This window comes from Strix uralensis, chromosome 11, assembly GCF_047716275.1.
Source record: "Strix uralensis isolate ZFMK-TIS-50842 chromosome 11, bStrUra1, whole genome shotgun sequence".
NCBI lineage: Eukaryota > Metazoa > Chordata > Aves > Strigiformes > Strigidae > Strix > Strix uralensis.
In genome coordinates this window covers 19,737,724-19,749,948 of record NC_133982.1, presented here as the reverse complement: position 1 = coordinate 19,749,948, position 12,225 = coordinate 19,737,724, and the positions used below count along the sequence as shown (strand labels likewise).

The following is a 12,225-nucleotide window of genomic DNA, read 5'->3' as shown; positions in this document are numbered from 1 at the left end:
GAAGGGTCTGATCCTGATTCTCTCACCATGCAGACCTTCTTTATTAATGCATACACCCTCCTGCCATGTATAGGATTAGCACTGTCAGCTGAAGGAATGTGCCTCTGGCTATGCCGCGCTTCTGTTATTATCATCATATCTTCAATTTTCCTGTATGTAGTATAGCTGGAGCAGGCCAGCTGCTATAAATCAGCGTAACTTTATGAAAGCAATGAGCAACACCAGATTACACTACCTGAGGATTTGCCCTAAGATCTGCAGGATAAACTGAAAAGTGTTGTCTTGCTTTTAATATACATGGAACAAAAAGTAGCTCATTTAACAGAAGAGAAAAAAAGGTTTGTTTCTTGAACAGAAGAATATCTTCCTTATTTCTTTTTTAATACGCATGCTAGAAGGGGCATTGTATCATAACAAACATCTGACCCCTGTTTTGAACTAAGTTGTCACTTCTAATATATGTATAAGGAAGCAGAAATTAATGTGGATTTGCTAAGACCTGGCAGAAAATTATAGGGCAGCTTTTTCCTTTCTGTTCAAGAGGAGATTCTTTATAACATCTAGCCCTGGAAACTTTCTCTCATACTGTCAGCATTCCCGTTTACTTCAATAGTCACATTCTTGTGAATAAGGACAACTCTACTGGTTCAGAGTATGCAGGAACCTTAGGTTCAGCCTCCCACAGATATGAAGTATTTTATTGTGTTTTGCTAGGCAATGCTTCTGCTATAGTTGTTTTACCAGGTAGACATATAAAGTATATGGTGAACATATGCAAAAAAACCTTGGGTTTTGCCTTTTTTCTTTTTTTGTCCTTAAAGAGGCTTTTGCAGTCTCAGAAAAGGTATATGATTTCTCCTCAGCATGCTGGCTTGATGGCATAATTATGATGTTTGCCCCAAACAGAATTCAGATTTCTTTCCACAGAGAAAAAACAATTGACTCCAAGAAATGGCTGCGAGCTCACTGATATTTCTGACAACCTGCTACAGCTGGTAGCTTTACCATCTCATTACATTTCGTGATTAATTTTTTAGGTAGAGTCTATTCCAGGATCATTTAAAACCTGAAATTTTCATGTGTTTTTTCCTTTTAATCTTCCAGTAGGGAACCACATATTTCATCATAGCATCTGTGCTGTCCATGACCCCATCTGTACTCCTTTTCATGCCAGAAGCCAGAATTTACTGAGAGGAGCTCAATTCTATAAACTTTTGTCTCAGAATGATACAGGCCTGAATACCGGATCTTGTTGGTTATGTATTAGAGCAGTAAAATAATTGGTGTCTTTTATTCAGAAACAAGAATTACTGACAAGCACAATTATTTTGAGTTCAGTGCCAGTCCAAAGAGGACTTGCCCCTCTAAAGCGAGCGGTGAGCTAGCCTACCTGGATGTCAATGGGTTGTCTACAGATTTTATCAGGATGAGCAGCTTTGAAGTCAGAAAGCTTCTCCATGTCCTTAGATCTTGCTTTATCAGGCTTCTCAAACCACTCTGTCCATTCTACATCTGGAGACAAGTGCAAACAAGAAAAGTCATTTGAAAGTCAAGCTTAATGAATGCAACAAAAATGCATGAAGCATAATATGATCTCAGATATCATTCACAAGTTTCTTCACTGATGATCTGATTTCTGCCTCTTCCTGCCAGTCTGTCAGCCGCTTTTAATGATGCTGTGAAGTGTAACCAGCCAAGGGAGAGCTGAGTTATTAAAAGCTACATAATTGGAGTATGCAGTATGAGCATTATTAATAGGTATGGATTTTGGATCTGTGTCCTCCTTAGCTGCCTTTTCTGATCTTCAGATCAAGTTACAACCAGTTACTGTATGTTGTCTGAAACATGGACATGATGACTATGCAGTCAAAAGAAGTAAGAGGTTGTGTGTGATCTCTTAGATCATAAGAGATGGAATTTCATACCCAGTGCAGTAAAGGAAAAAGGATCCCAGTTATTCAGAGAGTCCTGCAGACAATTGGGGAAAGAATCCGTGCGTGTTCTTTACTTGGGTTAGTGGTGACGTAAATAGCAGCCAGCAAGTCCACTCTTCTCAAATGGAAAAGTATTGCAATAAAAAGGATGATTCACCCTATTTGTCAACTGCCTACCATGGAGTTAAATGTCAGACAGACCTCTTACCTTGAACCCACTCACTAGTGGAAGAGATGTTAAAATGTTCTCCATTCTCAGCTTTGAATAGTTTGAATACTTTAGCCACAGCTGACCCTTTGTGACCTGTAAAAAACAAACATCAGTTAAATCACTGAATGCAGTCGATAAAAGTCAGAACTGAAAAGGTAATGGCCCACGTGTGTGTTTGCATATTTTGGCTACATGATCCAGAATTAGCCCTGCACAGCTTCCAAAAAAAAAAAAATTGTAGTGATTTGGAATGAGGCTTCAGACACTTTTATAACAGCTTGGACAATCAGAAGGAAAAATCTTCAAATATCAAGCGAGGATAAAAAACCCCAATGATTTGTAATATATTGCTCTTTTTATTTGATGTCATAGCAAGCCATGTTGTTAGCTGCTCTTGAAAATGTCACGAAAAGACACAGACTCAAAAGTCTTCACTTTGCAAGAAAATGGTTTTGCAGGAGTATCTGAGGCTACCAATACAGGATACACTGATTAAAATTTCAGCTGGTGTGAACTGGGTTTGCTCCATAGCTTTGTATCTAAGAGAGGCAGTGTCTGAGCTCAACAGGGTTACATGGATTTACACTGGTGCAGGATGTCATCTTTTAGCTCAGGGTTTGGATAACCTAGGTTATACCCCACTTAGCTGCTTCAGCTGCATTAATGGGAAGAAGCAATTTATACAGAGAGCATTCAATTAAATCTGTCTAACCATCAATTGCTCACTGCTTCGATGTAATGCAGTGTCAAGTGAAAACACCATTGACCAAATTAATCTCAGCCATAACTCCAATAACTTCCAGAGATAATGTCTAGCCAGCATTTTGTGTGTGAATTACCTTGATATTCAATATGGTCTTCAACAGAAGAGGAGGGATTTCCTTTAACAGTAATAAAACTCCATGGGTGCCTGGAAAATGAAAATGACAAATGAACAAGTTATGTCACGTATGAGATACTTATTTTTTATAGCCCAATGTTCTTTCATTTCTCAGGGGCACTGCATTCAAAACAGTCTGATTAGTGTGACAGGCAGCTTAGTTAAAATTAAAAATATCTTAACACTCTATATTTCTTCAGTAAATATATCAAAAGAGAAGGAAGTTTGAAGACAAATCCCCACTTAATACACTCCTATAACAAGGGTGTTTCACTTTTAAATGAGTGTTTAAAGAGGCTTGTGTGTGACAGACCCAATGGACACTGGTAACTCCTCAGAGACCCTGAAAATCCTTCTTTTGTGTGTGTGCGCATGTACACTAAAGAATATGAAAAGAAACCACTTCTGCTTAAATAAATTTAGCTCATGCTGAAACCTTGTATACCACAATTGTCTTTGGAACGACCTATGAGAATTTCTAATAGACAGACTGGCTGGCAAAGGATGATAAAAACCACCTAGTCTCTGCATATCTAGTTTCCTTATTTTGAACATTGAACAGGGATAAAGGTTTATGAGTCTGAATTGTCTGTTCAAATCTGATCCCATGTCAGAAGTAAGTTCATTACTGCCTGATGGTTATTGGTTGAGTAAGTTCATTAGCTATCAGCAACACTGGAGAATGACCACATGGATGAGTAAGCAGTGGAGACAGAGACTAAAGTGCCTCCCAACCTTGGAGGTGAATCCTATTAGTAGGGGTCAGGAGGGAGTTTTATTTTCGAAATAGGAGTAGTTCAGGCATATCTGCTCTTAATGACTAACAGAATAAAAAAAATGCCTTTAGGGTGGTAGGGAGAGTGTCACCCCTACCCTGAATTTAGCAAACAGTCCCATAGATTAAATCATGTCTCTATAGGTATAAATACCCAGTGATTTCAATTGCATCAAGATTCACCCTTGAGTCTTGCAGGTCACCTTACATTTACCATCTGCTGGTATAAGTGAAGTTATAAACCACTCCGGGACTTCAGAAGAAAATATATACAGACATTGACAGATAGCCACTAAAACACGCACAAATCATGGCTGGCGTTGAGCTGGGCTTTACTGGTATTCGCAGCTTTGGGGGCTGCAGGAGCAGGTTCCGGGTGAGCAGTGGTGCACCCCATGCTGTGCCGAGGCCCCCCACACACACCGAACACAGCTCCTCAAGAGGAGGCATTCCCAGCAGCGTGTCCTCGGCCCCAGCACAGGACAGGCTCAGCGGAAGCTGCCAGCACAACTGCCTCAGGAGCCTGCCAGCGAGCCAGATGCTCCTGCTGGAAAACTTGCCTGTGCGCCAACTGCCGAAGGCACTGCTGGGCTGTGATCTCCATCCAGGGAGAGAAGGGGGATGGGGGCAGGAAGGACACTTTATCACTCAGCAGGCAAGACAGATTTTTTTTTATTATTATTATTATTATTAGGTTTTTTTGGTCACCAAATTTGAAACAAATGACAAAAAAGATGATGGCCCAAAAATAATCTCAGAAATAACCTGAAGAATAAGAAGCTGTCTAGTTCTGCAAATCAAGGTTTGGCCCCATTTCATAATGTTAAAATACTTGTTTCTCCCAGTTATTTTATCACTAAAAATAGTTTTAGTCATTCAACCATGACACATAAGGACACATGCAATCTGTGTGGGCTATATGAAATGAAGGGACCAGTAAATCCAGAGCCAAACCAGTGATGTTTGGGTGGGATTCCAAAGAGAACAACTATGTCATCAAGTGCAGAAAGGCTTTCTTTTAATTTATTAGTAGAAGAAAAAAAAAGCTCACGCTTAAGGAGTAAACTCATTTTTCAAAAGAACAACAATAGAAGAATGCAAGATTTTTCTTTTATTCCTAATGTTCTGGACTCTGCAAACAGGCAACTGAAAGAGATGCCAGGAGCACAGAAACATTTTTGGATAAATCAGCACTGCTCATCAGCTCTGCTACAGCAAGGGGGAGTTGCACAGCTTTACAATCTGGTTGAATATGGAGCAACTGGAGATAGACAAGAATTTGTCCATGTAACCCCCGCCACCACCCCATTCAGAAAACAACCCAGTCTATGGCTGAATAGCCTGACTCAAGTGGCACCTCACAAAATGTGAAAATAGAAATTTCCTAAGCCAAATTACTGCCTGGGGCTTACACTGTTATTGTCTCAGCGATGCCCATGGTCAGCCCCAGCTGTCACAGGGAGCTGAGATCTGACAACCAGGATTCACCAGGTGCTGGGCAGTGAGCGATGACAGCACATACAGGGGCATGTTAGAGAGAAAAATCCATCCACTCTCCTCTGTCAGAGCCTTCCTTTGCCATACAGGTTAAAGTATGTACGTGTGTGTGTAATTTTCCTCATCCTGAACTTTTTTTTTTAAGGTCTTCCAAAAAATTCCAAAAAGCACCTGTCAGGTATATACATACTTATTCATAGTTATAGATGTGTTGGAAACATAAACCAATATGTCTAAATCTTGTTATATTAAATTGAAGTGGAAGTTCAATTTACATAAGGAGAAGAGCTTGGATACATCTGACAAAGCTGTCTGTGTTCCACTCTGCCATCTAACTGCCTTTGTAAATCTGGTCCCAGCTGCCATCCAGACAATGTTTTTTGGAAAGTTGATGAACTTAAACACTGAGAACACACCTAAAAATAGTGTTTTAAATAATGCACCAAGATGCAGGTATTTTTTCCACATACCGGTATGCTGGTGGGAGACAATATTGACCAACTGCTACCACATTATTGTACCCACAATATCCCTATTATTTACATGAGGAAATATTGTGGTATTTCAGATAACAGCATGGCAAGGATTAGCTTTCTGACTGCAACCAATAGTCATGTGAAAAGTCACACTTCCATGGATGAATTTCTATGGTATTTCCATTATAAGCATTTACAGCAAAGAAGTGAGAAACTAGCATTAAAGCACCACAGCAGCCTAAAAACATCAAGTGCAATTTACTTTTATAAACATATGCAAAACCCATCAATTTCTTCCTGTTGCACAACTGGGAAAAAAAGTATAATGTTCAGAAATCTTTCTCTGTTTCCCTAATTTCAGTCTTTGAAAAGAAACCCAGCATGTTACTGGGCTTTAATATGGGGTCTGGGTATTTGAGAGCAAGCACTGCACTGATGGAGATAGCCTGGGTTTGGAGACTATTTCTGCAGCCTTGGCTGATTCTTTGAAATGCATTATCTGGTGCACAGGAGTCCCTGTAATATTTGACACAACCTTTTCATCAGCCACCCTAAAATTTACTCCACCTCCGTGTGCCCAGCTGACACATGTCTGTTCCCACAGACCGCTGTATTGAATCACTTCTCCCTGCAAGGCAGACTTTATTTTTTGTTTGTGTTCTGCAGTGACCCTCTTAGTGCCTCTTAAAAAAAAAGCCTATGTAAATTCAGATAAACACAAAAAATATAATAGCTACAGTTGGGTAAATAGCAAATGTTCTCAACAGTGTGTGTGCCAACACAGACACCGTATTGGCCACAGAAGTGTTTACAGTCCACAGCATAAATTCATGCTTGTTAAATTTCTCTGCTGCACAAGTCCCCGCATATGTATTGGTCAAGCCGAAGAATATGCTGTATGTATGTCTATATGTATTTAGCTAGGGCTACACAGCTATTATTCCACCCTCCTTAATGGTCAGCCCATCCAATTCACTGTGTGTGTGTAGATATGCTCTTAAATCTTTGGGGGATGGCTTGAAAATACATTGGAATAAGTAACTTGTGGGAACAATATCTTGGAAAAACATCTTTTTTAATGCAAATCATATGCTATTCCTCAATCTGCTAATAAAAATACCCAATATAGACACTGAGTGCATCTTAAAGTATCTAATTAACTGCTAAAACTTCACACTGAGAAGTTTCCCTCTTTTTTTTTTTTCCCATGTGAAAGAACTTTGTGCCTTTGAGAGAGCGGAATTATTTGGACATCTCAGGAGCATAATAAAGCCTCTGTGCTGGAAGAACTGGCAGGACTGGCACATACCTAAACCCAAGGTGGAGGAAATGCTTGCTGCCCAGTTTGGTCATTGCTTTCCTGGCCGAGTCATCCAAGTTTCTAGATCCTTCATCATTCACTGCAACCGACAGGATCATGCCATTTGCAACTTTGCCCAAATACTGGGCAAGACGTATGCTTTCCTCTTTTGCTCTGTAGGTATCAAACCTAAAGTGATAAAAACACCCGAAAACATTTACTTCAGTGAGCATCGCAGCTTTATGTACTGAAAAGCAAGTGCTATAAAGAAATAACTCTTTTGTATTGTTTACAGTAGTGATACTATCCAGTTGCAAAAGCACTTGTCTAACAGGATATACAAGGGGTTTCTGCTAACCTGAACTGATTAAACTCTAGTTGACAGAATAGCAAGGTAGTAGCACTACTCACTCTTTGGTTTTGGAGATTACTGATCTAGAAAGAACTGTATATACATGCAATAACACCCATTTGAACAAGATGCTAAAATGAGTGTTTCTGAGCTTGCTGAGATGCTGTCCCCAACCTGTACTCAAAGATCGTCACATCTAGACTGCTGAAAAGTCACTCACCGATCTGAATGGACAACTGCCCCCGTCTTTGGGTCAATAACATGGACAATGACACCCCGATGGCCCCAGCTCCTTTCAAAGTAATATCCACCTTCTTCCATGCCACCAGGATGAAGAGTCTTGTTTAAGAAAGTCCAGGACAGCTTTTTCTTTCCGTGGATCTCAAGAATGCCACCTTTACTTACTCCAAGATACTTCTGCCCAAAGTAGGGATTTGGCTGGCTGCTGTCATCCGCTCTGCAGCAGGAAGGAAGAAAAGGAACCAGTTTTGGGTTTGTATCTGACAGTCAAGGAGCCTCTCTCCTTGTTCTGCTACAGCCCAAGGAGAGAAGTGTCATGATTTGCAATACATTTCTTTGAACTACTCTAAGAATCATCAACTGCCCACATTGTAGAGAAAATAAATTATTTGAAATAATACTAGCAACAACTGAAGACCAGCAGCAATCTGGAATGCAGATTACACATGTTATATCCATTATATCCAAGCCAGAGGAGGTTTGAAGCCCAGACTGAATGACACATTTGTGTTTTTGAATTCTGGAGGAAGTTAGGACCCTAACCAGGAGCTAGGAGGTCTAATCGTTGTTAAATATGAGTTTGGCATCCTTGAAATTCTAAGAGATCCTGTAGTGAGCTGCAAGACTTAAATGTATTATCCTTTGGCTCACCACTTCCATGCAGAAAGAAAGGATGCCTGGGGAGAAGAATTTTTCATAATAAAAGAACTCCTTGGGTTTTCAAGCTGGAAAATCAGCTTGAGTGGTGGCAAGGTGCATGCTAATTTTCTGGCATGACCAAATACCCCAGTGTTCATCTCCCAGTAGGATTTGAAAACCAGAACCAAAACTGCAATTTTTTAAAGGCCATTTAAACTGTTTAAAAAGCTACTGAACTTTCCACAGAGCAATGATGATAAGTACATCTGAGAAAATGTAATTCTAAGGAACTTTTTTGTTCCCTGTTGTGTAAGAGAGATCTTAGAAAGTTCTAAGACATTATTTTATCATGCATACATACCGTCCATATAAGATGATAACCACATTGCTTTGGTAGGGGCACATCTCACTGCCAATATGCAGCTCTCCATCATTTTCAATGAGTATATGTCTAGTACGCAAAATGATAGGCTGCACATCATCTTTAATGACCAGTTTTCCTAAGTAGAAAAGGTTATGACATTTGCTTTAACACACATCAGAGGTTGTGATACCATTGTGCTAAATCCAGTGCAGGGCTCTCATCTCAATTTTTGAAAAATTCTGCCCATCCTCCCCAAAACAGCTCTCAATACAATTCCTAAAGACATTACATGGTTTTTAATCAGTCCAATTCTTGAAGAATGCAATTAAGATTTGCATGGAAGAGGACTCATTCAAAACTGAGAGAGAAATTCAGAGTTAAGATGAATAATAGCTATTCATGCTAGCAGTGACCAGCAACACTATGACTCTGTCCTTAGAGACAAAGAGGCACATATGTATCTGCCCTGTCCTGAGACCCTGAGAACACAACTATTGCAATATGATGTTATCGGGACAACGATTTAGTAAAAGAAATGTTTTTGAAGCAAATCAAAGAAGTCGAACTAATGAGTATACTGAGCTACTTTTGTAAATTCTCCAGACAGGACAGCAAATAGATTGAATATAACGGCTAAAGAGCCGATAGCATCTCAGCTGCCACCCACACTTGTGCTGAATTGAAACTCTGTTTGTCCAGTAGCCACCAACTTCTCAGCAAGAAGCAGGAAGCTCTCCCAGCATGAGACAGAGTGATTTAAACAGCCGTAGGGGAAAGCACACTTCACCCAGTCTTGCCACTAGCACTTTTTACCTCTGTCAGTGATGTGGATAGAGTGGACAGTCGCAGAAGAAGAGAGAAGGAGCTTCCTGCCGTTACGGATTTCAATGTGGTTTTCTTCATTGTGACCTGGGTTCCAGTCTTCTAACTCAGGATCCTTATCAGGACATGCAACAGCTGCTTCTGCTGGGTAGAGATGGAGAGTGAAGACAATTACTGTTTGTTTGGTGCACGACAGAAAGCTCCATATCAGGGCATCTTTACATTATCATTCTTAGTACCCCCCTTTGCTGACTCCCTGGAACACAGCAATACCTCGGTGCAGTAGAGTACATGTGGGTCATGACCAAAAGAAAACAAACAACAGCTTAAGCTGTATGGTTTTCCATTTTCTGGAAGCATGGGAAAACCCGCTACCCAATGTAAAGGAGCCTTCCAAGGGATGCAGTTTCCAGAAAACTACTGAGAAGAGGCTGTAACTGAGCCCTTCCTGCAGTGACATTCAGCTCTGTCCATACCATCCGGACACAAAGCCTTTCACAAGACCAGGGAAGATGTTGATGAAAGGATAAAACAACTACTACCTTTAAAAGTGCCCCCAAAATACCTGTGAGGTTTGAAAAGCTTTGTTTAATGTAAAGATGTTAAAATATGTTTGCATACTGTGTTTTCACTGGAGATGGAAAGTGAAAGTGCTCAAACTAACATGAGAACACCAAGCACCAAGGAATTACCAGTCCAGCCAGTAACAGAGAGCAACAGGAATCTCACAAGAGAGGGACTCAGTTTGTGAGCTTTTCCAGGCAGAAGCAATAAGGATTCATTTGCTTTGAATTCACACATCACCAGTCTCCACACACAAATTTGATTATGGACTGCCATGACGTGTCAGTCTAAACGGATCTCATACCAAATTCAAGAGTCTCATGTTGTAAGTATTTACTTAAGATAAAAATTTCCCTGATACAATCTCACTCGATATGTGAGCCTCACATCTTACTCTCATCAACAAAACTGTGAATGCGAGAGTCCCATGTGTGAGGCATATTTTCTGAGGGTAGAAACCTTTCTAATCCTAGGAAGCTGAGGTCAGTGGAAGTTGAACAATGAGCCCTTTGCCATCAGAAAGGGTTGGGAGGTCTCACCAGCTCTCCAATTTTTATCCTTTAAAACACTATAGGAAAACTACAGGATCCACAAATCAATGGTAACAGACATAGGATAAACACCTTGACTTCAGCAGGGTTATGTCTCTGGCACTTAGCAAAGTTGGGTGGTTTTTGCCCCACAGATACTAATGCATTCAGTTAATGGAAAGGACAACAACGTGAATCCATGCAAGGAAACATGTCCCCATGCTGGTGTAGTCAACAGAGAGCTGTTGTGCACTGACACTGTGAAACTTGAAGGGTAATTCCACAGCAACAGAAACAAAACCTGTCCATCTGCATTCAGTTTTCTCTTCCTCCACCAGTTTCATGTCTTAAGAAAACAATAGAATTGGATCAGTCACTGCCTTTATGTCTCCAGAGACCCATTAAATACCAGCTATTCAAGGTAAGCAACGAACATTTCATGTGGGCAACATATGCCTGGCTCTCTGCAAACTTTTTCCATATACGTGAAGTGACCAAATCAGAGAGGGCTAATAATCTACCAGGTAGCAAGTCAAATACTGATAAACATCCAGGACCTGATTTGATACCACTTGTGCCAGCTGGAAGTGTATCGGTAATGTCAGAAGCACTTTTTCCAATTTACAGTAATTGAGGAAAATAAGAAGGAGTTTCTGGATTTCTACCAGAAGACACACAGAATTACTAAGAGTTGAAAAAGATAAATATTTCAGGCAGGAAATTGGACTTGCGTTGGAAATAGATGTTCAAATATAACTGTAATCACACTGGCAACAAATTAAAAAAAAATGAGCTGTTATTCCCATAGGAATAAGGATAATAGGAAAATTTGCTCATGATGAGAAGCTAAATAAAACCTAAAGAATTGATTCAAATGTAGAGGTATAATTTATTAACTAGATTAAGGGGACAGGATAAAAGCTTGTTCATTTTTCCATTTACTTGGCTATGCTAATGTCCAAAAGAGCTTCATGCAGTCTCAAAAGATGACTTGTGCCCTCATTATTTAGAAACAGAGAGGTAGACAGTGAAGTCTAAGGGGAAATCAAGAGGAATTTATACTGATGTTTGGGACAACAATCAGCAAAAGCCAACACAATCTCAAACAAGGACCCAAATTCCCAATTCCATTAACCAATTCATCCCAGAGAGCAGGAGCCGTGCGCGTCACCCGCATCAACTGCGCCAAGGACACCAGAAGGCTGAGCATCTTCTGCCAGCTCATCCAGGTACCTTGATGGCATGATTATTGCTCTCATTGTAATTTTTTAAATAAGAGTGCAACTTCTACCCAGCACAAGGAATTAACTGAATGTTTTGCTTCTTGACCAAAAGGGCCTGAGCACAGCAATGAAAGGTTGCTTCATGCAGCTGCAGTGTTGGGGGCAAGACACATGGTATCTTTGTTTTAAACAGATACAAAGCCCCAAATTACCTGTATTTAGAATATGTATATGGAGCTTCCCTTTTCCCTAACTGCTTAGGAAAAGGGCTACTTGGAAGAGACAAAACCAAAGGGGGAGATACGTCCCACCCCAGAGCTTTTTGCTGTCCATATCTGGGCTCAGGCAATGCAGTAAAATGCTCGACTTCACCTCCCACAGCCACAGCTATTAGGACCTGAGGTTTCTTTTGTTATTT

The 12,225-nt window shown here is 40.3% G+C and overlaps 1 protein-coding gene across 5 annotated transcripts in view; it reads right to left on the bottom strand.

Annotated features, from left to right (window-relative positions):
• CEMIP (cell migration inducing hyaluronidase 1) overlaps positions 1–12,225 on the bottom strand; it is a 114,365-nt gene that overhangs the window by 43,726 nt on the left and 58,414 nt on the right. For 4 of the 5 annotated variants that reach the window (XM_074880217.1, XM_074880213.1, XM_074880215.1 and 1 more), the window contains exons 3-9: positions 9,482–9,634; positions 8,666–8,804; positions 7,646–7,882; positions 7,083–7,262; positions 2,985–3,055; positions 2,143–2,238; positions 1,391–1,512 (exon numbers count right to left, since the gene is read on the bottom strand). In XM_074880217.1, coding sequence (XP_074736318.1) covers positions 1,391–1,512; positions 2,143–2,238; positions 2,985–3,055; positions 7,083–7,262; positions 7,646–7,882; positions 8,666–8,804; positions 9,482–9,634 — 998 coding nt within the window. The remainder of the gene's footprint in view (positions 1–1,390; positions 1,513–2,142; positions 2,239–2,984; positions 3,056–7,082; positions 7,263–7,645; positions 7,883–8,665; positions 8,805–9,481; positions 9,635–12,225) is intronic. The other variant, XM_074880216.1, reaches the window with a different exon arrangement.